The 24656-nt window shown below is 42.4% G+C and overlaps 1 protein-coding gene across 4 annotated transcripts in view; it reads left to right on the top strand.

Annotated features, from left to right (window-relative positions):
• Positions 1-17667, top strand: part of MID1 (midline 1) — a 270609-nt gene extending 252942 nt beyond the window's left edge. For all 4 annotated transcript variants that reach the window (XM_084841761.1, XM_084841760.1, XM_084841762.1 and 1 more), the window contains exons 6-10: positions 2337-2464; positions 5088-5231; positions 14053-14214; positions 15134-15341; positions 16404-17667. In XM_084841761.1, the coding sequence (XP_084697887.1) occupies positions 2337-2464; positions 5088-5231; positions 14053-14214; positions 15134-15341; positions 16404-16752 (991 nt within the window). In that variant the 3' untranslated portion in view covers positions 16753-17667. The remainder of the gene's footprint in view (positions 1-2336; positions 2465-5087; positions 5232-14052; positions 14215-15133; positions 15342-16403) is intronic.
• The last annotated feature ends 6989 nt before the right edge of the window (positions 17668-24656 follow it).

Raw genomic sequence — 24656 nt, forward strand, 5'->3', positions numbered from 1 at the left:
TAGGGTATAAAATGTTCAACAGTGTAAAAGAATATAAAAGATAAAAGAGATAAAAGAGAACAGCAGCTAAGAAGGAGCAGATTAAATCCATGTTTGCCCCTTTCTCCCTGGTCTTTAAAGCTGCTGCCCTCTGCTGCTGCTATTTGCTGCTGGTATCTGTGGCTGCTGGTGTCTCTGGAGAGGAAGGTGGGCGGGTCTTCAGGTGCTGTTCCATGCGACTCCAAGTGCGATGCTAAGTGTGCACTTAGCGTCGCACTTGGTGCGACGCCGAGGTGCTGCCTCTGGCAGCCCCGCCGTAAGTACCTGTTTTGCAGGGGCAGAAGCAGGCTCAGGATCCACCTGGTACAGCTAGCTGGCTGGCCCTCCTTTCCCCAGGCTCCTTCCCAAGCAGCCTCTGGCAGCCCCGCCTTAAGTACCTGTACAACAGGAAGCTTATTCTCTATGCCTGAATGATTGTGAATTCTCTCCTGAATCCTCTTGAAACATAAGAATACACTTACAGTTCTGGTACACATTGTCATGTCTCTGAGATCCCAGCTGAAAACATTATTGCTTTGTAAGTTCTTGTGCCAGCAGGCTGCTGCTTGCGGTAAAATAAATAAAAAATACGAAGCAAACAAAGCAAGAAAGTTTTTCCCAGTTAATGTAGCCTGATGGCTTCAGCTTCACCTGGCAGATTGCAAAGTTGAAACGGTGTAACTGTTATCAGCTGGAGAAGTGCTCTACACCTCTTTAGACGCAGATGTGTGAAGCAACACCTGGAACTGCACACTACTTAGCAAAGCCGTGTTAAGGAAAAATGCAGAAAAACATCTGTCGAGACAGTTTAATGTTTTTCTGCAAGAAGTAAAATAGTGCTGCTTCTGTGAGGAGCTTTGTTGAATGGTATGGCAGGAAGGTAAATGCTCTTCTGATGGTTTTAAAGTTTTAAACCTTGCACATTTAATGTTTGAACTAAATCACAATCCTATTTACAACAGAATTAATTAGTCCCATTTAGTTGATTGCAATAAAGTATAGTACCATATTGTGATGGTATTGTGCTCACCACACTAGCTCTAGGCTTAACTTAGAATAGATACTTTTAAGCAAAGAAGCAAGTGACGTACGAAGGATATAACATTGATCAGTTGTGTTGCTTGTTAATACCTGTTCTGCAGCAAATCTGAGAGCAACAACAGCCTTGTTTTGGTAGAAGGGATCTTTCTTCCCTATGCTTATTTTCTAAAATGAGAACTTCTGAGACTCAAGACTGCTTAGACTGGCCCTACAAAGTGTGCCCCCTAATCACATTGGAGATGGACCATAAGTCAATGGTAGAGCACATGCTTTGCACGTAGAAGGTCCCAGGTTCAATCCCCGGCATGAGGTCTAGGAAGCTTATTATGAAAGAAGCCCAGAAGCTGTAACAGCTGAAACAAGTGAGTCAGAACTGAACTTAGAGGCAGAGATATGACAGAAAGAGAAGGAAAGGAAGCAGATGTGGACTTGGTGGAGGGAGGAGCCAAGATGACAGTGGGTCAAATCTCGTAGAAGGAATATGGTGAAAAGGAGTGGTGCGCTGTAGGCAGAATAAAGTTAGAAGCACGCATGCTTAAGAGGATGAGAAACTGAGGGTTAGCAAGTTCATACGAGCTCCACGTGGAAGTCCTATGGAGGGAGTAATCTATGAGTAATTATTACAAATCAATGGACAGTTGCTGCTTCCCAGTGATGATGTGTGTGGGTATAGTGGGTTTGTTAAGCCACTGCAGTCATGGAAATCACTGCCAGATGTGGCATGTGTCAACATTGCTTCCTCTGTTTCATTGAAAGGCTTTTAGAGCATAAAAGTGCAACAAAACTTTGCAGTGTGGAGTACTTCTGCTTGGGGTTCTAGACAGCTATATGAAATGAGGAGGTCTGGGGATCAAGACTGCTTTGACTTGCCCTACAAACAGTGCCTCCTAATCATGTTGGAGACCATAGCTCAGTGGTAGAGCACCTGTTCTGCATGCAGAAGGTCCCAGGTTCAATCCCCGGCATCTCCAGTTTAAAATGGATCAGGTAGCAAGTGCTGTGAAAGCCCCCTGCCTGAGACCTAGAGAGCTGCTGCCAATCAGAGTAGATAATGCTGGACTAACTGGACAAATAGTCTGACCTGGTATTGAGCAGTTTTCTGTGTTCCACATGACTGAGGAGGTGTGTGTTGCCATTCTGTGGTGCGGAAATGGAATTCAGCATATGCTCCAGTGTACTTCTTTAGTTTCTAATTGCTACATAGCATGTCCTTGACATTCAAACTAATTTCCAAGACTGGACCAAGCTCAAACTAAGCCCTGTTTCTTCCACTGCAGAGTTGCCATGGCAACTGCATCTTCTCAGGTTCTAATTCCTGAAATTAATCTCAATGACACTTTTGACACCTTTGCGCTGGATTTTACCAGAGAGAAGAAACTACTGGAATGCCTTGATTATCTTACAGGTAAGGTACGAAAATATATATGTAGGAATAATCCACTTTAAATGGAACTGCATGTGACAACTCACTAGATAAAAGGGAGTTCACTATTCCCAGAGGGTGGCATTTTAAGGAGGCATCTTATGTTCGTTATTAGCTTTTTTTGCAAGTTGGTTGATAGGGCACAATCAGGCTGGCTTTTTCCTTCCCCTGGAAAATGTTGATTTAGACAATAAACATTCAACTCACTCCAACTGGACAAGTCAAACTGTATTCCTGTACTGCTTGATGCTTTAGGAAGTGGCCTTTATATGCTTCATAAAGCATACTTAGAAGCAATACTGGCGTAGGGGGTTGCTTTGGTGTTAGTTTGTTTTTTAACATTTGTAGTCACTTTTAGTGGGAATTGGACTAGCTTTCCCTGAAGACTCATCAGGAGTTCTTTTAATTTCCTCCTCCACCCCCCAGTTCTTTGAAACCAGAACGACACATTACATCTGTCTTGTTTTCATTTTACCAGTATTCCTCCCTACTCCATTTAGTCTGCAATCCTATATCCACTTACCTAGCTGTAAGACCCATTGAACTCAAAGGGACTTATTTCTGAGTAGACCTGTATAGGATTGCGCTGTTAGGTGCTCATAGTTTAGAAACACTAGGCACAATCCAGCACCAGAGAGCTCTCTTGATTTCAATGGGCAAGTGAAGCCTGTTCTTGCTATTAGGAACCCATAAGTGTAACGCAGATCTGTATTGGAGTGGGAATTCAAATACAGATGCCATCTTGCCACTCTGTGATTTTTTTCAGTGCATCTCTATGTGGATAATGTCACCTTCTACTACTGCTTTCAATGAAAATAGATTAGTGCTGACCTGAGAGCTCTGTGGAACTTTCAGTTCAAATTTAAGGGGGAGCAGTGTGAAAATGGACTCTGAAAACTTTTGCTAGTGGGGGTCCCTAGTTTGTGTGTGTGGGGGGGTTCCTACTCCCCAAATACCCCAGAATGATATCTAAGGCATTCTGGGAGGGTATGTCCACCAGCTGGTAGCCAACAAGAAGATCTCTTCGTCATCATTGTTAAAAACATAATTTAAAAAAGAAAAAAAACACCATTACAATAACATTCACACTAAAACCATACACCACAGATCCACCCCCCCAAAAAAAAAAACACAGTGGTAAAACAGACTGGTTTTAGAGACAGTCTAAAACCAGTCAATAAAAAAGGCCTTGTGGACATCCCATGTCTAAAGATTGGCAGAGAGTGGGCTTGGCAGAGCTCTCAATGAAGTGAATTCCACAGTTGCGAGGTCTCCATTGAGAAGGCCCTGTCTCTAGCACTTGCCACCTTCACCTTCGCCAGTGACAGAACAAGAGTGTAAGGCCTCAGGGGTTGATCTTAATGCCAGATAGGTTCATGCTGGTACATTCATACATTTAAAAAATCTCTACCTGTGAATGGGGTGGTGCATTTGTAGGGGGGCATTAGTGTTTAGCATTAACTTGGATGCACATTTGAATGTGCATCCCATAGTGCTTCTTAAATGCTAAACAAGCTTATATGAGAGTTTTTGCATCCAGACACCATTTTCTCCCTTTGACTAGCTTGCACAGGAAGTTGTGCATCCAGACCCACACATACACACACGTATTCCCAAGTGGAAAATAGAATAAATGAGATAGAATTGGATATAAGGAGGATTCAGGATAATTGTCAGTACAAGCCAAACTGCAATACCAGATACGTTGTTGTTGTTGTTGTTGTTATTTATACCCCGCCCTTTTCCCAGTCCTGGGACACAAGGCGGCTTACAGAAATTAAAACGTACACAATTAAAACCTATGAAAATATGCAAAAGTTAAAATATAAATTAAACAACAATACAATTAAAATTATATAATTTTATAAAACGTTAATCGAACTGTAGCATCCATCACTGAGCATCCACCATTAATGATGTCTCCAACAAAGTGTTCTTACAGGATTCCTAATAGCAGACAATTTCTTAATTCACCAGTTTAGTGGATATGTGGCAGAGGATTGCATTCTTTAAAAAATGCATCCTTAAATAAAGACCCTCATGGGCACAGTTTAGAAGCTGAAGGTGATTGGCATAAGCTCATTGAAACCCTTTCTCCTGCTCTGTGGTTGGCTTTTGGCCATCCTCAGCCATCTCAGAATGCTGCCCGTTACTTGCAATGGATAATAAGAATAAATAACTTCTGGGCTTGGATCCTGGGGAAGACAGGCATAGCTGGATTTGGGAGGTATGCATAGAACTCCTATTATGAGTAGTGGCCAGCATGCTGCAGTGTGGGTGGCCATGGGCCAGCCGGAGTCAGGGAGGGAAGAATGAGGTTTGTGGCCATTGTGTCACACATGCAGCCGTGCTTAAATTCCATTTGAATTACAACGAAGATATAAAAGATTCTCACCCAGCAAATAAACCCAGTTCCATGTTACCACATATTTGCTTTAATGTATGTTAAAGACATAACACATTTCAATATATTTACTTTCTAAAAATTCATAGTTGATAGCTATGCAAGTGAGAGCATAGAAAGCAGGTGGGCACAACCAACGGATGAATGGAATTCAAGGGAACTATGTGACAAATGTTAACAGTTGCTTTTAATTTTTCACAGCTCCTAATCCCCCAACCATTAGAGAAGAGCTTTGCACAGCTTCATATGACACAATCACAGTTCACTGGACTTCTGATGATGAATTCAGTGTGGTCTCCTATGAGTTGCAGTATACCATCTTCACTGGACAAGCTAACGTTGTCAGTAAGTATTTTTTTTTTCCTTCAGAGTGTTTAATTTTGACTTTCAGCAAATTGTTTCCTAACATATCAAAAGCACACAAAATATTCCTATACTTTTATGCTCTACATTCTGCACTGGAATCTAGGGCCATGATAACAAGGTACCTAATATGGACAGAAGGATGTTCCACATCCCAAGAGCTTTATGGGTATCCTCAATATATATCCCTTAGTTTTCACAGAACGGTTTCACCATGGCACATGCAGATCACAGTAAAGGCTGTAATGACTTAGGGCCCAATCCTATGCATGTTTAGACAGAAAAAGTCCCAAACTGGCTGGAGCATGCTGGGAGGACTTTTTTCTGCCTAAACATGCATAGGATTGCACCCTTAGAAACGTATTACAAGTCAAAATGTAATAAGAGTCTTCTGACACCGTAAAGGTTAACAAATTGATTTGGGCAGAAGTTTTCAGGGGGCACGACATGCAGAGATCAGATGCATATAGTATTATCCTCAGTTGGCAGATATAGAAACACACACATATATGCAGAGAGAAGGGGAGGAATTCATTACAAAGTGAGCTGCAGTGCAGAGATAGGTGTGTTATATTACAGTGGAAAGCAGACATGAAAATGAGAACCATCAAAGGTAAGACATGACAATCAGGAGGAAGGTTATAATGGGCCATGAATGGTTTCCATAGTTTTTGTGCAGCTACAGTGGCTGGAAGGGCTGCATTTTAATTGATAGCCAGTGTGCCATGATTACTACAAATTCTGGTTTTACCTTATAACTTCAAAAACCTTGTTTCAAATCTTAATGCAATGAATCCCTTAATTTATTGACTTCTTTGGGACTGAATGTTGACATGCTTAAAGAAACATTATCATCAAGTTCAAGACCTTAAGAACTTCACTGTAGCATTTCTGTAAACATGTCAACGCATCACCCTTTACCACAAATGTGTACAAAACTATGACAGTATTCCTACCACTGTATTAGCAATACATCAAAGGAATCTGGCAATAGAAATAAATTAAATGAATTTATTCAATGTGACCTTGTTTCTATACTTGCAGTCTTTCCATGTGGACCTGTTTATTTTATCATAGATCAAGTTTAACTTGCCAGTCCTTACACATTAGCATTATACATAAGTCAGATATCATTATGTCAGGGATGAAGCTACACAGTTTCTGTTAGTTATTTAGGGTGCAATCCTACGCATGTTTAGACAGAAAGAAGTCCTACAATTCCCACCATGCCCTAGCCAGCATACCTGGCTGGAGGGATGCTGAGAACTGTAGGACTTTATTCTGTAAATATGCGTAGGATTGCACCCTTTAATTATTGCTTTCCCACAGTGCTCTGTAGTGATGACAGAACATTATTTAATGCTGAAGGTAAGAAAGTTTAGGTTCTTGGGTTCTTTTTTCCTTCTTCCGCTGATTTGCATATACATTTTTGGACAAGTTGTGTAACTTTTCTCTTGAATCATTTCCTTCTCTGAGGATTAAATGAAGAGAATATGTCTTTGTTGTATTCTGAGGATAAGACTATTTATTATTTATTTATTTATTTATTTATTTCATTTCTATACCGCATAGCCGAAGCTCTCTGGGCGGTTCACAAAAATTAAAACCAAACAACACACAATAAAACAATTTAAAATATACAGAACATTAAAACCACAATATAACAATACAACCACAATAAAACCTAGCAGCAGTGCAGGAGTTTAAAATACAGATTTAAAACAGCAAAGATAAAAATTTAGAAAGCTAAAATGCTAAAATGCCTGGGAAAATAAAAAGGTCTTCACCTGGCGCCGAAAGGAATACAACGTAGGCGCCAGGCGAACCTCACTAGGGAGCTCATTCCAGAGCTGGGGTGCCACAGCAGAAAAAGCCCTCCTCCTAGTAGCCACCCGCCTCACTTCCTTTGGCAGGGGCTCACGGAGAAGGGCCGCTGATGATGATCTTAAGGTCCGGGCAGGCACATATGGGAGGAGGCGATCCTTCAGGTAACCTGGCCCCAAGCCGTTAAGGGCTTTGAATGTTAACACCAGCACTTTGAATCGGGCCCGGAAATGGACTGGCAGCCATTAGGTGTGGTGCTTTCATTTTAATTGTTATGATCTGCTATTTGTTTTTATATTTATTTATATTTATGCTAAATTAAACCATTTTTATATTTTCCTACACCGCTTTGAGCTTTTTTAATGAAAAGGCAGCTAGACCATTTTATAAATAAACCACTTCGCTTAGAGATTCTTTGTTGATATATAAGACTGTATGGTCATGCAATTGGTGATAGTTTGGACCAAGATTGATTTAATCAAGGCAATTGAAATCAGTTATTTAAATTTAAATAAGATTTAAATCCACAAGAAAAAGATGGATTAAAATAATAGATTTAAATAAAGTTTCCCACTGATACTTATTCATATTTTTCCTAAATTGTGGTGCAGATCTGACCACTAACCCATATTAGTTTACATGAGCTAATGTACATAAAAAAGAATATTCCCTCAGTTGTGGGATGCGTTGCTGGTTGAAATGCATTTGCTGATCTCTTTGAATGCTTTTACGTGGGAATTAGACTTTTTTATTCTGGCAGGCCTTCTCTTTTTAGAATTCTTATTCCTTTTCAGTGATTGTTATGTACTCTTTTTATGCTGTATTGTTTCTATTGTTGCTTTTCTTAATTTAATTTGTTTTAACTTTGTATGCCACCTAGAGTATATAATATATATATAGGCAGGATATAAATTGAATAAATTATAATTACTTACACTGTTGTTTCATCTTTCAACCCAGCCTTATATTTCTTTGCCCCGCTATATATATAGTCACTTAAAAATTGAATAACTTAAAAATATTTGAAAATTGAATCACTTAAAAATATTCCCATATATGGTCTCTTTCGTACAACCAGCACCTGTGACAGTTTGTGACAAAGTGGCCAAAATTTACTAGTCAGGATAGATAATGTGGAGCTGGAGAGTGCAGGGTTCAAACTAAATTGAGAGGGTTATCTTCAGTGCCTGCCAATGAATTTGTGAAAAGGAACTAGCTGGTATACTGTGTGCAACAACTGTGTATTCATTCCCTAGCGACAACATCAATGTATCACTGTTGATCTATGACCGCACATTCAGCTTAGGCTGTTCACTGCTCTGAAATTAGCTTCCTAGAACTGAATGGCAGGACTGGCTTCACTGTTCCTCTTAAATATCATTAGACTGAGTTCAATTCACTGAACATTTCTTATGAATTAAGTAAGAAAAAACAAGTCCCATGTTCTGTTGAAGTGTTTTGTTGCACTCAGCACACCACCTTATAGTTTATCTCAGATCTTAAGAGTTAAAGAGTTTTTTTGTTTTTTTAAGTGATCACTTGAGATGCTTAATTTCCTGAGTTTGTGGATGGGTTTGTGGCTGAGTTTGTGGATGGGTTCATATCACCAAGTAGTGAATTGATATTGCAAATCTATCCAGATAGGCAGTACCTGCCACAAGATTTTGAAGTTTATTGAAAGCATGGATTCCACTGAATATTTGAACACTTTGGGAAAGAAAACATTTCTGTGATTGTGAACATGGTGTATGCACTTCGGCACTACTGTTCTATATTGCTCATTAGCAACAGATTAAAGGCTCTATCAGTCACAATGATTTTCATACACTGATACTACTGCTGTATATGAAAGTCCATACACCATGCATGCATCAACACACCCATCTATTTTAGCCAATGGCTCTTCAAAAAAGTAGCTGCCTGAACAGTTGTTGATTTACAAATTTATTACCAAGGAACTGTAGCCAAAATTGATAGCTGTAGTTACCCACTCACACAGGGAGCCTCCCCTTCACTAGCTGTGAAAGGAGAACAAATCCAATACTCACATGGAGCTCCATCTCCTGTAACTCAGAACTGAAAATTTGAGAGAATTTGGAGCATGGCCTTCAGTTATGGGCTAATGTATTTGCTTCTCCCAGGCAAACATTTGAATTCAGTTCCATGGAATGATGCACATGGAAAAGATTATACTTGGTAGACCAGAAAATCTGTATGGGTTTTGCAGAAAAGATCTTGAGGATCTTTTCTGCAAATTCCATATGGATTTTCCACTGCCATGTAACATTCATGTTTGTATTCTTTCTGTGAGAACACTCACAAATCATTCTTGTGTAGAAAAAAATATATTAAAGAACTCAGGAAGCAGATATATTTATGCTTTTACCCAAATTGGCATTTTAAAAAATGTGTAAAAACATTTAAATTAACTTTTTGAAATAGCTTTGTAAAAGAGTTATTCTGAATGTTTTGGAATGGAAGTTCCATTAGTAATAGTTCTTCAATTATCAGCTATCATTTAAAATGTATGGGAGGCTTCATTTTTAATAAAGATATTAAAATTTCACATTGCTAAATTTAAAAAGTATATGTATTTAGCAGAATCCCTGTATTTATTATTTTCTGACCACATGTGAATTCTGAGGAGGAAGCAACATATGTCCTAATAAAGATATTCTCCAACTGTGGTTTTTCTCTTAATATAATTTTCCCACTTATATGAGTTTTCTATTTTAAATGTTTGAAATGCTCAGGAGATTATATAACCTTCCTGTGACTTTTGCATTGCTAGTGTATTTCATTATTTTGCTGAAAGAGTGGATACAACGGTAAATATTAGGTGGATTTGCAGTTAGAATATTTTTTTTCCCATCTGTTTTTTGAACAGCAACAAATACTGGAGAAAACATTTTATGAACGATTACCTCCAGATTGTAAAATGAAAAGGAAAAACAATCCTTCTTCTCTTCCTGTCCCCAGTATCTTGCAAATCCTGCATGATACCTCATTATACTGAATGCACTAGTTCAATCTCTAATTTACATTCCATTCATTTTCTAGAATGCAGCCTTAAAATGCATTGTTACACCACATGTGGGAACTTATTCTCCTTGCTTTAAAGCACTTCTTTTTGAAATCAAAAACTTAAATTGACTGAGAACTGTAGTGCCTCACAGCTGTTGCTTCTGCTCATGTGCCTAGGGTTTATAAAACTGGAAAAAGTCTAAAGTTTTGTCTAGTCCAATCTCACCACAATAGTACAAATTCCCCAGGCCTAAACCACATCCTACAGATACTCATTTTGGGAAGGAATGGAAATATCATAATATCCCAGTATAACCTATTCTGCTGTGCAAGGGAATTTATGAGGCGTTAATTTTCTCTTCTTACCCAAAACACACAAGACAGCATTGAGACCACTTTCTTTCCCAAGACTGTCTTTCTCAAGGCAGCCAAGACAATTTATTAGACTAAGCTACAAAATACACTTTAAAAGAATTCTGGCACATCATCATATGTTACCTGTATTCCATGGGACCATGGGAGGTGGGAGATCCAAAACTGTCTCCAAGGAACCTTCCTGCATGGGCGGAGAAATCCTGTGGTCTCTAGACAGCATCTGGGGCACCATAGGAAGCTGTGGATCACCTCCTTCATGCCTGTACAGGGGGGTGTCTCCAGAAGTGATTTACGCCGAGCTGGCTGCATGTTGAGGTCGTTAGCAATACATGATGTTGTGGCCATCCAGCAGGCACCCCAGAGCATATCAGGGAAAACCCAGATTTTGTGAGACTGCTTAAAGTCCAATTCTTTTCCTTAAGTCGGGTTCTCCCTGGTATAGTCACTGTGTGCCCCAACCTCCACATTTACCTTAGGTATGCTAGCCCTGCCCAGGGGTGTGCCTTTCACCATGACCCCAGTCAAGGAGTGTTTCCTGGGTGTTTCCTGACCCTGCACAAACCTGTTGTGGTCACTGAGGCTTGTCCCCTGATTGCCCACATCAGAATTTACAGAGATCCCCCTCAATTGAAATGGCACAGTTTAAAGCCCAAGTGCTGTAAAGAGTGATCTCAAGGTTCCGATTCTCCATTGTTTGGTTACTTCCACCCTTCGTTATAGAGATCCTGTGCAGCATCGGTTACAATGGGGGCTGGTTTCCCATCTTTGTGTTTACTGTTTTCTTTTCCACAACAAACCCATTAGTGTCTCCTCAGAAGTAACTCCCATTGTGCTGAATGAGGCTTGCCCTCTGAATGCCCATATTAGAATTTACAGAGATCCCCGTGAATTGAATACAGAGTTTAAAGCCTGTAAAGCGCTTCACTGAACCTGCGATTTTCTGTGGCTTGGTTTATTGCCTTAGGAAGTAACTACTTCCCCCTTCCTCATAGAGATCCTGTGGTTAGAAAGGGGGCTGGTTGTCAGGGTGGAAACTGAGCCCAGAGAGCCTCAGAGCAGTTCGGATTCTGAGGAGGAACAGCAATCCATGGGAGAGGGGCCAGCTCATCCCTCACAGGCTCAGCACCTGGCAGAGATTCCTCCTGCCAGCATTCCTAAGATAGATAGTGGCCCTGGCAGCGAGGGAGTGCGGGAGGGGGGCTTCTTAGATGCTCGATGCAGACGCAAAGAGCGATGAGCGATGGAGGGCGCAGAAAGGAGGCATAGCACCCATTTGGCGCGCATGCAACAGCCGCCTCCCGTGGACCCAAGGGAAAGAGGGAGGATTTCTCCCTAGCCCATAAGTTCTGGGTCTTCAAGTGACTCTCTTTCAAACGGGGATCAACTGCATACTTGAAGCTTAGGTCACTCTGCTGTTCCTTGCTTTAGTTGTTGGTGATTAGCATCTGAAAGAGTCATTAAGTTGTAAAAGGATTAAAGCTTTGAAAAGAAATCCTTTCGTCTGTGTCTTGAGTTGGCTATTGGAATCTACTGAGAGAGGCCGCCAAGGCGCTCCGGACACTGGTTGCCCATCCCTGTGTCCCCCTCCTCTTTCCAAGGACAAGCATATGTGTGTCTTACTCAGAAGTAACTTTCATGGTGCTCAATGAGGCTTGCTCCTGAATGCAGGTACATCTGGAGTTTCAGGGGAAAGGGGGGAGAGTGGAGGAAGCCTCTCTTATTGGTTGAGCAGCCCCTGCCAGTCACATGATGTTCACTCCAACCCCCACCCCCATCAGGGACTATGTTCTCTGAAGCGATTTTCCTTGCGGAGCCCTGCGTGGACCAAAGCTCAGCAAAGCTGATTCCTTTTTTAAAAAATCTGGTACTCCTCCATTTGCTTTTCCTTCCATTGTCGGGGAGACATCATCCAGGTCTGCAAAAACATGTTCCACAAACAAACATTCTAGGGGCCAAAACAAACATTACTTTAAGTCTGTGTCTAGCAGTTATGTCTTTTGTTCATTTTTACTCTAGAGTAGGTGCAGGACCACCAATCTGGATTGAGATCCTAGTGTGGGTGGGGTGGGGGCCTTTACGATCTAGATCAGGAGCTCTGTGCCTACTCTAGAGTAAAAATGAACAAAACAGATAGCTACTAGGCACAAATGTTAAGTAATGTTTGGTTTGGCCCTGGGTGTCTTACAGATGATCTGCAGAAGAGCTAGGAGAGGAAGTACTAGTGGCTTGAGTTTCCTTTGTAACAGTTGAATGGGGAACCAGTGCATCTCCTAGGAAGATGTGTGGTCTCCTGAGTGTATAGAAGCCACACATTTTTCTTTGGGGAAAATACTAGGGATGTACGAAAGTCACTTACCTTTTCGCAGGGGTGATTCGCGGTGGGGGGGAGGCACTTCGCTTCTCCCCCCAAAGTTCAGGCGAGGGGGGGGAGGCGCCCCGCCTCGCCCGGCTGAAATTCAGGCCAGGGAGAAGCGCCCTGTCTCCCCGGCCGCGAAAGAAAAAGTAAAACAAAAACAAAAAAACCCGTGATAGGCTACGTAACAATTAACGTAGCCTATCACGGCTAGATTTCCAAAGTCAGCCGTGATAGGCTACGTTAATCGTCACGTAGCCTATCATGGGTGTGTTTTTTTGTTTTTTTTTTTACTTACTTTTTTATTTTGTAATGGCGGTGGCGGCAGCCGGTCGGGAGACCGGCCGCCGCTCCTGCCCCCCACGAAACATCGCCGAACCGCCGCCGGGACCCGCCGCCAAGAGGGACATTTACTGAAGGTAAGTCCCATCCCGGGGGGGGCGGGGGGCCAGCGGAGAATTTCCCCAACACTTTCGGGGGGCCGAATGCCTCGGTGCTCGGGCTCCCGAAGATTCGGGGAGAAATTCTCCGCCATCCCTAGAAAATACTCAAGTTCCTGCTTCAGATGCTACAGAATGAGTACACACAAAAACGAAGCACAAAGGTTTTCTGTCATTTTGCCAGGTTCAGTGATGACAAGTTTACACTTTTATCTCTCACTTACTAAATAGAGCACAGTTGTGCCTTTGAATAATGCTCAGATGGCTTTTTCTACAATATTTTAAGGTCTATTTTTAATGGAATTATTCTTGTAAGGGGAAATTTCTCAGGTGTTATCCTGAGATTTAAAAAAAGAAAAAGTGGGGTGGGGGGAGGTTGGACAGGTGAATAAGAACAAATGGTAACTTGTGAGTGGTATTTTAAATGTTGGTGTGCCATTTATAAATGACAGCCTAATTTGCTATTTAAGCTGCAAACCTATGTGTGTTTGGACAGAAAAGGTCCTGTTATCTCCCAGCATTCCCAGAATACTAGGAGTTGTGGGACTTTTTTCTGTCTAAACATGCATAGGATTGCACCCTTAACTTCATACAATTTTGTGCCTGACTCTGAGAAGTAATGTATCTCACTGGTCCTCAGTCATTGGGAAAACTTGTATATCAGTGGGCTGGGGCCTTGCCATTTTAAAGAAGCCAAGAGCTAACTTTCTTTTGGATTGTTTAAAGATGCTTTTAGGTTCAAGAAATTCCTCCATAAAATGGCTAATGCATTTGATTTGAAATACAGGTCTGTGTAACTCAGCCGACAGCTGGATGATTGTTCCAAATATCAAACAAAACCACTACACGGTACATGGGCTGCAGAGTGGCACCAAGTACATCTTCGTTGTTAAGGCCATTAACCAGGCTGGCAGCCGAAGCAGCGAGCCTGGAAAGCTGAAGACAAACAGTGAGTCATGTTGTATCCATGCTGCGTGCACTTTATTTTCCTCTCATCTCAATTCCACTCGGCTTGACGCTTAAAGGTGGTACAGTGTGGGCCTCATATTTTAGTACTTTCCTCAATTGCATGCAATTTATTTCATTTATCAGGAATGTCTGCTAAAGTCTTTCAGCCTGTCAACCTACCACCATCATTTATGGAAGCTCATTTAGGCTGCAATCCTATATGCTAGGGGTGGGGAACCTTTTTCAGCCTAAGGGCCAAATTCTGACCTGGGAAAAGACTCGGCCACATGCCATCTGTGGACATAGCCAAAGGCAAAGTGGGCATGGCCAAAATGGGACTATTACTGATTTTAAGCCTACTCAGAAGTAAGAGTACAAGGCTTCTGCATGTCTCCTCAGAAGTAAGCAGGACTGAATCACTCAGCAGCACTTTCAAATACCATCCCATATACCAAGGCTCTATATTATGTACTCAGACGTAAGCATGAGCAGCATGTCTAGTCACAAGTAAGCAGGACAAGGCTATGTATATCTACTCACAAGTAAGCAGGACAAGTTATTTCCTTGTGAATATAAGCCAGTATCAAACATTCTATTTTAGTGTCAAACTTTAGTATGACCAAGAAACATAACGAAGACTGGCACCATGCAAATAAGAAACCACAAGCATGATTCTTAGTGAGTACAGCCACCAGGGCTATACCAGGAGCAGGGAACAGGTTTACTGGCCAGCCCTGAGTAGTGTTCCTGAGTGTAAAATGAATGACTATTCACTCCTATGGGGGTGGGCAATCAAATACTGAACATGAGTACAATGCTGCAGTAGGAATAAAATGTGATTTTCCAGTGCACTAAACATGCTTCATGATTCATTGCTCGTTTTGAATGCTCATCACTCTTTTATCTTGTTCACATTCAAGGCCAACCATTCAAACTGGATCCCAAGTCTGCCCACAGAAAGCTGAAAGTATCTCATGACAACTTGACAGTGGAGCGTGATGAAACATCTTCTAAGAAGAGCCACACACCTGAGCGTTTTACCAGCCAAGGGAGCTATGGGGTAGCTGGCAATGTGTTTATTGACAGTGGACGTCATTACTGGGAAGTGGTTATCAGTGGAAGTACATGGTAGGTGGGTCAAACCATCCATCAACACATGTTCCCTTCCATTTTGCAGCGAATAAAAGCTTGACATTGTTTACATTGTCTAAAGTGAACAAATACAGCTGAAAAAAGAAACCATCTTTGACCATATGATTCCATCATATAAATATCCAAGAAGAATGGTGGTTTGCAATAAAAATTATCTAATAATTAGTACCTGAAACTCTAGTTGTACAGAAGTAAGTGTAATATAAATAGTTTCTGTCCATGGGCCACAGTTTAAATCACACAAGACCTGCAAGGATAGGGATGGGACGGGTTTCCACACTAGCCAGGATCTGGGACAAAACCACAGCTTCCAGCTGGGACTTCTCCATAGTGGGACCATAGCCTGTTATTTTCTGGTAGATTCTGGGCCCATTCCTGAAATCGGGACCTGCACATGTCCCTCTAAATCTGCAAATGATGCTGTCATCTCATCTCCTGCTCAGAATTACAGGATCTGTAGTCCAGCCTATGATTCCTGAGAGAGGGAAAATGCTCTTTGCATCATTTATAGTCCACTGGGCAATCGGCCAGACTTCAGGGAGATCTTCTCTGCCCACTACCTTCCCTCCTTCCCTAAGGGGATCTTTATTGTAATCTTAAGAGGGATTTGCTGGGTATACTCACACAACTCTGATGTGTTTGTGAGCCAAGCAGGTGGTGGTTATCCACCCCTAGTCTTTAAGGAGGAGGAGGAGGACTAGAAGAACAAACTAACTACCAGTAGTTATTGTTAGTTAATAGATGAGAGCAATTTTCTTAATATATGTAAGCCAGGTCTTGTTCACGCTGAGTGTTCCAACTTCGTGATATGGCACTGTTACATTCAAGAAGATTTGGGGCAGTAAGATTTGCATGTATCTCATAAGAAAGATCATTAATTTAATATGTGCTGACATGTTGGTCAGCTTTCAGATCATAAGAATATGAAAGGCATAAATAAAAAGAGACATGGACATTACCTTAGAAACCAACAGACTGAAGTGTACAAAACTCCATGACATGAAATATGTATTTTCTCAAACCTCTTTTGTTTTGCAGGTATGCTATTGGCATTTCTTACAAGTCAGCACCCAAACACGAGTGGATTGGAAAGAATTCTGCCTCTTGGGTTCTTTGTCGTTGTAATAATACATGGGTGGTGAGGCATAACAGCAAAGAAATTCCAATAGAGCCTGCACCCCATCTTCGCCGTGTTGGCATTTTGTTGGACTACGACAATGGTTCCTTGGCCTTTTATGATGCTTTGAACTCCCTTCACCTTTACACTTTTGACATTACGTTTGCACAGCCTGTGTGCCCTACGTTCACTGTCTGGAACAAGTGTTTGACAATAATAACAGGACTTCCCATCCCGGACCACTTAGATTCCATTGAGCAGATGCCATGATTGTTGCCGAGCAGAGATGGATGATGAATGTCCAGTGGATCTCACATACACTTCCCACTGAATTGTGTCTGAAAAAACGTTAACAAAAATACATTTCATACAGAAGTGTCCCTAATGCTTCAAGCCAGAACTCAGAATGGGATGATCTCTTCAGTGGATACTGTTTGTTTTGTATTAAAGACAAAATATGGCTTTAATCATTTCTCAAAACACTTTTGTATTTAGTCTCTTTCAGGAAAATTTATAAATTATTTATAAAAATAATAATAAGAAACCTTGATTTGGATATTTGCATTTGGGCACCTGGTAACAATGGCTTGTTTTTGCACATTAAGGGCTCTGTCACAAAGATTTTATTAGCTGTTCCCCATATTTTGATTTTATAGCGAAAACAAGTTGGAATTATTTGAGAGGAGGATGCAATACTAATTCTTCAGTTTTTGTTCTTATGGTGCTTTCTTAAGTGCCACCTTTACTACGTGAAACACCCCTTCAACTTGGAGCACATTAATTTATACATCAAGAAATTGCAATGTCTAAATCAACAGGCAGGCAGTGTAATACTGATAGCAGTTTTCTTATCTACTGATGCTTCTTCACCTTTGTCACTTTTAAGGATATGTACATTTGATTTTTGTCTCCGAAAACCAGCAATACGGGAACAAAACAGCCAAGGTAACTGCGTTTTAAGTAACAGTACCACTGAGATCAATTGATAGTTACGTTCTGGTGGTACCGATGTGGATTCACATCATTTGAAAGGTACACAACGCACCCACATATACAGTGCTAGAGATGGGCAATGTACAACTGATTTTAAACTTAAATGTGAGCATTTTGTTATATTATGTTATAGTGTATCAATAAAAATAGTGAAGGTATCTGTTTTGTAAACAGTGCCTGGAAAGAGGCTCCACTTCAGTGTATTATTGTTCTGGATATTTAAAGGGACCCAGGGCTGTGCAAAATATCTCATTCCTTTGAGCAACGGTGTTGCAGGGGTCAAGCTGCTGGAGGCTTGGGCTTCTTGTGAATGTAGACTAAAGTGGATGGATGTGCCTGATCTCGTCTGTTCTTGTAAGCTAAGCAGGGTCAGCCCTGGGTTAGTATTTGGATGGGAGACTGCCTGGGAATCAGGCCTCCTGCACTGAGCAGGGGGTTGGACTCGATGGTCTTGTAGGCCCCTTCCAACCCTATGATTCTAAGATGTGTATTTGGCTGACCTTGCTCTTTTTTCCTACCTGCACACAAAGAAACAAAATTCTTTTCTATTCAGAATGTATCATGACTAGTCCAATAATTTTGTGTAAAATTATAAACGAGACTTTTTTTCATAATGTATGAAACGCAGAAGATAATTTCAGTGGTCAAATAAGTTGCCAGTGATGCGGTTCATAAACTGACATACCAGCCATTGCTTAGACCTTTTAAATAAATTTAATTCCAAGTTAAAGATAAACTTGCATGATCTACTTAGCTGATCCAAACTCTGTTGTACCTTGGGAAAGTTTAACTGGAAGTCTTTCTAATGTCCTTACCTAGGTTCACTGCCCTAGGCATCAACCTCTTGGATACTGCTGTGCACTGCAGCATGAGGGCTGTCACGGGTTGGAGTTCTTAGTTATGGTTGGCTTTCTTTATGCCTCATGAGAAAGGGCCGACCAGCTGTTGACCAGGAACCCACAAGCAGGACATGAGTGCAATAGCACCCTCCTGCCCATGTTCCCTAGCAACTGGTGTACCTAGGTTCACTTCCTCTGATACTAGAGGTAGCATAGAGCCATCAGGACTAGTAGCCATTGATAACCTCCTCCTCCAGGAATTTGTCTAATCCCCTTTTAAAGCCACCCAAATTGGTGTCCATCACTCCATCTTGTGATAGCCTAATTCCATAGTTTAACTGTGCTGTGTAAAGAAGTATTTCCTTTTCTCTGCAAGTTTCAGTCTTTCATATATGCCCTCCAACAATAATCCAAAGTACTTTAAGTGGTGTATGTAAAACCAGTCTAAGGAATGTTTCCTTAAAACAATTAATAATAAAAATGATGATGATAAGAAAAGGTGTGAAGAAAATGTAGGGTAGTATCCAATGCTAGTCCTACATAGAGTAGACCCGTTGAAATGAATAAAAATTGAGTTAGTCATGACTAACATAAGCCTCATTCATTTAAATGGGTCAACTCTACATAGGTCTAACATTGGATACTAACCAATATGTTTAAAGTGATGGACAAATGAAAATAACACATGAAGTTGAATGGATGCCTCCATTTCCCTAATATAATATATTGCTGTGATATGCTTGGTAAAATGCTGGAATACTTGAAATATTCTGCAGATATTTGCACTGTAGAAATAGTATATTAATTTGTGCACTAACCTCTGTATTGGAGCAAACTAAAAACAGCTAAAAACGTCACTTTGCTGCATCTACAGACCTGAAACTAGATTAACTCTGACTCACTTTTTGGGTCTTTGTTTTAAATACTCATTAGTATATATTTAATAAGGGGAAAGGAAACTCTTAATCTCATGATGTTGAGTAGAAAAGGCATGGAAACAGTCTGCCAAACCAATTGTTCAAAGCTACGTGATGCAGGGCCTGTCGGTAGACTAGCAGAAATCAATGTTTGCTGCTGCTGTTGTACATAGTCTCCTTGCAGCTTTAGAAAACTGGGCACATGGCTGCTGAGTCATTATATCCAAGCCCCGGCTTATGCCCCATATGGACATAATCATCTTTGCGCGTCAGATGCACTAAACGTGATGTGACTTCTAAGCAGGTACGTGGAGGCTGCCCAAGTTCCTCGGCTGTCACTTCCACAAAGCATCAGGGGCAGGCAGGACGGATGTGACTGACTATTCATTCACCTTCCCCAATCCCCCAGAAGGGATCGTTTTAATATGCTGCAAGAATGTCTTTCAGCTTTTTGCTCCTGTCATGCAAATGACAGTGGTATTAATAAAAATGTCTTGGAGAGAGCGAGAGCGCACACTTTATTAGAGAGCAAAACGGGGTGAAATGCTATGAAAGACAGCTCACAGTTATGTGGCAGGTGGAAACTTGTATCTTCCCAGTGCCTCGGTGTTCCCCCACCTCCCTCCTGCCCACCATTCCTCCCCTGTCATAAGCAAGCCTGCACAGATGAATCCATCTGTTGCTTTCTTCCCTGAGCCTACTCTGCATTCCTAAATCAATGCTTGGGGATGTGTTTGAAATCCTAAACTGAATAGAACCAGTGGGGTAAGAATGCACGTTCCCTGAGGGCTTGAGTTCCATCTCATTCAGCCCAGTATTACTTCGGCCCAGCTTCAAAGCAATTAGTCTTGATTTACATTGGTGTAAGTGGGGAAGGGGCCCAAACTATTAATCTTGTTTCTTGACATTCCAAAGGGGTCAAAAATCCAGCTCGACACGAATTTCATGCCACAACATGAAAAAAACAGCATTCTTCTCCAAATGGCGTCTGACTAGGAGTTGCTTATTTCTTGTTCTTTAAAAAGTTGCTGGCTAGAAATGTAAAAAGCCCTACTTGGAGAGCAAATGCTGATGGGCCGCCATACAAATTTATTCAGAATGTGCATAAGTAAATAGGAAGCTGTGTTGTACGATCTGTATACTCTTCCTTTAAATACTAAATATTTGGGTAGGTGAATACTCATTTATGAGGGAACAACATTCTCTGCATGAGATCTAAGCCATTCTCCTCTTTGTAGGTCCCATGTCCATTTGTATTTTCCCCTAGATCCCTATGCACAACCTTTTCGGCCCAAAGACTGGATCCAGTGTCTGCTGGGGGGCTGGAGGCTGCACATGTATGCTTGTGTGTGGGCTGGGGAACCTTTTCCTCCTCATAAGTAAGTGGAGCTGAACCACTCAGCAGCACCTCCAAATAGCAACCCTCAGGAGCAGCATGTCTACTCACAAGCAAGGAAGGCACGCCTCTACGTGTCTGCTCAGAAGTAAATGGGACAAATCAAAGAAATAAGCAAGACTGAGTCATTCAGCTGTTTTCTACCCAGGGCCCAACCCGCCTCAGGGGAAAGCTCTTATCTCTGAACGGAGAATTCCACCATGGACTCCAGTGAGGCCGGATTCTAAAGAACCCGGAGTCCGTGGTGGAATGAGCCACTCCCCTCCACCACCCTGCGAAATTCTCCCCGGTTGGACCCTACCTGCCGCCAGCCGGTCTGGTCCATCCGCTGCCCCGGTCTGCTGCAGCAAATAGTGTCCAGCGTAGCGGACGCCATTTGCGGCCCTGCTTTAGCCGTGATAGGCTACATAAATCTTTACGTAGCCTATCACGGCAAAGAGCAGGGACGCAAATGGTGTCCGCTATGCCATTTGCGTCACAACTCTTTTTGTGATAGGCTACGTAAATATTTATGTAGCCTATCACGGCTAAAGCAGGGACGCAAATGGCGTCTGCTACGCCGGACGCCATTTGTGGCTGCAGACCTGCAGCGGATAGAAGTCCAGCTGCGGACGGGCCTAGCCGGCAGCTCCACGGACTTGCCGCAGAGTGGAGCCAGCCAATGCGGATTCCGGGGAGAGGGATGGATCACCTCCCCCCCACCACGGATGCCCTGGACCAGAACGGTGACTGGGGTTCCTACACCCCTAGGAAACAGTAGGGGGGGGGGTGCCGCGGACTTTGCAGGCCACACCAGGGGTGACCAAGGGCTGCAAGTTGAACCACTTCCCTAGATGGAGATGGATTTTTTTTCTCCCATCACACATCGTGTTTTCTGGAGGAAGAAGGGGGATCTCTCATCACATGAGTACACACACACACACCCATTCCTATACAGGAATATAAGGAAATGGCTTGAAGCTGGAAAAGGTTTTGGAGGAAGGACACACCTGCTTTCTGCTCCATAGCCTTTTAAACCAGTATTTGGGGGAAGGGAAAGGGCAACTGTGTTTCCCAGTCTGAGGATCTTCCAGATTCGGCTGGCCTTTTATTTGTTCCTTTGTTCCACATCATATCCCTGATACTTCAACCCTGCTTGCAGCCTAAGGCAGCAATCCTATGCACACTTCGTTGTTGTTGTTCAGTCGTTCAGTCGTGTCCGACTCTTCGTGACCCCATGGACCATAGCACGCCAGGCCTTCCTGTCCTCCGCTCTCTCCAGGAGTGTGCTCAAGTCCATTGCATCAGTGATGCTATCTAGCCATCTCATCCTCTGCCGTCCCCTTCTCCTTTTGCCTTCAGTCTTTCCCAGCATCAGGGTCTTTTCCAGAGAGTTTTCTCTTCACACTATGCACACTTGTTGTTGTTGTTCAGTCGTTCAGTCATGTCCGACTCTTCGTGACCCCATGGACCATAGCACGCCAGGCCTTCCTGTCCTGCGCTCTCTCCCGGAGCGCGCTCAAGTTCATATTCATTGCATCCGTGATGCTATCTAGCCATCTCATCCTCTGCCGTCCCCTTCTCCTTTTGCCTTCAGTCTTTCCCAGCATCAGGGTCTTTTCCAGGGAGTTTTCTCTTCGCATTAGGTGGCCAAAATATTGGAGCTTCAGCTTCATTATCTGTCCTTCCAATGAGCACTCAGGGTTGATTTCCCTTAGGATGGACTGATTTGACCTCCTTGCAGTCCAGGGGACTCGTAAGAGTCTTCTCCAGCACCACAGTTCGAAAGCATCAATTCTTCGGCGCTCAGCCTTCCTTATAGTCCAGCTCTCACAGCCATACATTACTACTGGGAAAACCATAGCTTTTATTAGACGGACCTTTGTCGGCAAGGTGATGTCTCTGCTTCTTACTATGCTGTCTAGGTTGGCCATAGCTTTCCTCCCAAGGAGCAAGCGTCTTTTAATTTCATGGCTACAGTCACCGTCTGCGGTGATCTTGGAGCCCAAGAAAGTAAAATCTGTCACTGCTTCCATTTCTTGCCCTTCTATATGCCAGGAAGTGATGGGGCCAGATGCCATGATCTTCGTTTTTTTAATGTTGAGTTTCAAACCAGCTTTTGCACTCTCCTCTTTCACCCTCAACAAGAGGCTCTTGAGATCCTCTTCGCTTTCTGCCATTAGGGTGGTATCGTCTGCATATCGGAGGTTGTTGATAATTCTCCCGGCAATCTTAATTCCGACCTCTGATTCATCCAACCCGGCATTTCTCATGATGTACTCTGCATATAAGTTAAATAAGCAGGGTGACAATATGCAGCCTTGTCGTACTCCTTTCCCAATTTTGAACCAATCCGTTGTTCCATGTCTGGTTCTTACTGTTGCTTCTTGACCCTCGTACAGCTTTCTCAGGAGACAGGTAAGGTGGTCTGGTACTCCCATCACTTTAAGAATTTGCCACAGTTTGTTGTGATCCACACAATCAAAGGCTTTAGCGTAGTCAATGAAGCAGAAATAGACGTTTTTCTGGAATTCTCTTGCTTTCTCCATGATGCAGCGAATGTTGGCGATTTGATCTCTAGTTCCTCTGCCTCTTCTAAACCCAGCTTGTACTTCCGGTAGTTCTCGGTTCGCATACTGCTGAAGCCTAGCTTGTAGGATTTTGAGCATCACCTTGCTGGCATGTGAAATGAGCGCAATGGTGCGGTAGTTTGAACACTCTTTGGCGTTGCCCTTCTTTGGAATTGGAATGTAAACTGACCTTTTCCAGTCTTGTGGCCACTGTTGAGTGTTCCAGATTTGTTGGCATATTGAATGCAGCACTTTAACAGCATCATCTTTTAGGATTTTAAATAGCTCGGCTGGAATACTGTCATCTCCGCTAGCTTTGTTGTTACTAATGCTTCCTAAGGCCCACTTGACTTCACTCTCGAGGATGTCCGGCTCAAGTTCAGTGACCGCACTATCATGGCTATCAGGGACATTCAGATCTTTCCTGTATAGTTCTTCTGTGTATTCTTGCCACCTCTTCTTAATCTCATCTGCTTCTGTTAAGTCCCTGCCTTCTTTGTCCTTTATCATGCCCGTCTTTGCACAAAACGTTCCCTTGAGATCTCCAATTTTCTTGAAGAGATCTCTAGTCTTTCCCATTCTGTTGTTTTCCTCGATTTCTTTGCATTGTTCATTTAAGAAGGCCTTCTTGTCTCTCCTTGCTATTCTCTGGAACTCTGCATTCAGTTGGGTATATCTTCCCCTTTCTCCCTTGCTTTTCGCTTCCCTTGCCATTGATCTCAGTGGGACTTACTTCCAAGTAAACATGTATAGGAGCAAGCCTGGCTCGATGAAACCTCACTGACTAGTGAGGACAGCCGACAAAACACATACAAAACTGCGCATTTCGTTTTTTTCACAAGCTCCAATTGACGCCTGATGAGTTTTAAAACGGACAATTCTTGTTGAAGGAATCATAGAATCATATGGTTGGAAGGGGCCTACAAGACCATCAAGTCCACCACCCTGCTCATTGCAGGAAACTTGATTCCCAGGCAGTCTCCCATCCAAGTCCTAACCAGGGCAGACCCTGCTTACCTTCCGAGATCAGGCACATCCAGCCCTTTGCTCTATCTGGACAATGCAAGTCACGGCCAAAATGTGACTGAGCAGCACTTTGCAAAGAAGAGGAATTACGTTTATGCCAAATATATAGGAGCACAAAAGCACAATTAGGATGCGTTCATGTGTATATTTCCTGCTGCTCCTATTTCTGCAAGGAAGTCATCCAGAGCAATTCAGAGTCTGTTGCTTTGGATTGTGCTGTGTGTGTTTTTCATGCCAAAAGGCGGCTCATCGTAGCACCAGGAGAACCTCATTGAAAACTTTGAACGGCATTTGGCAAAGGTTGTTTAGTATCTCTCCTGCTCAGTGAATAAATATCTCAGGAATAGCCTAGGGTTGCTGGAAAGGGGCGAAGACATTCTATGGCTCCAAGGCTTGAATTATTTTCTAGTTGTTAATGGTTGCATGCATATTTTAAAATATTGTTAAATGTAAG

This window comes from Heloderma suspectum, chromosome 3, assembly GCF_057233095.1.
Source record: "Heloderma suspectum isolate Gila_16-S chromosome 3, 16-S_ref, whole genome shotgun sequence".
NCBI classification, from domain to species: Eukaryota; Metazoa; Chordata; class Lepidosauria; order Squamata; family Helodermatidae; genus Heloderma; species Heloderma suspectum.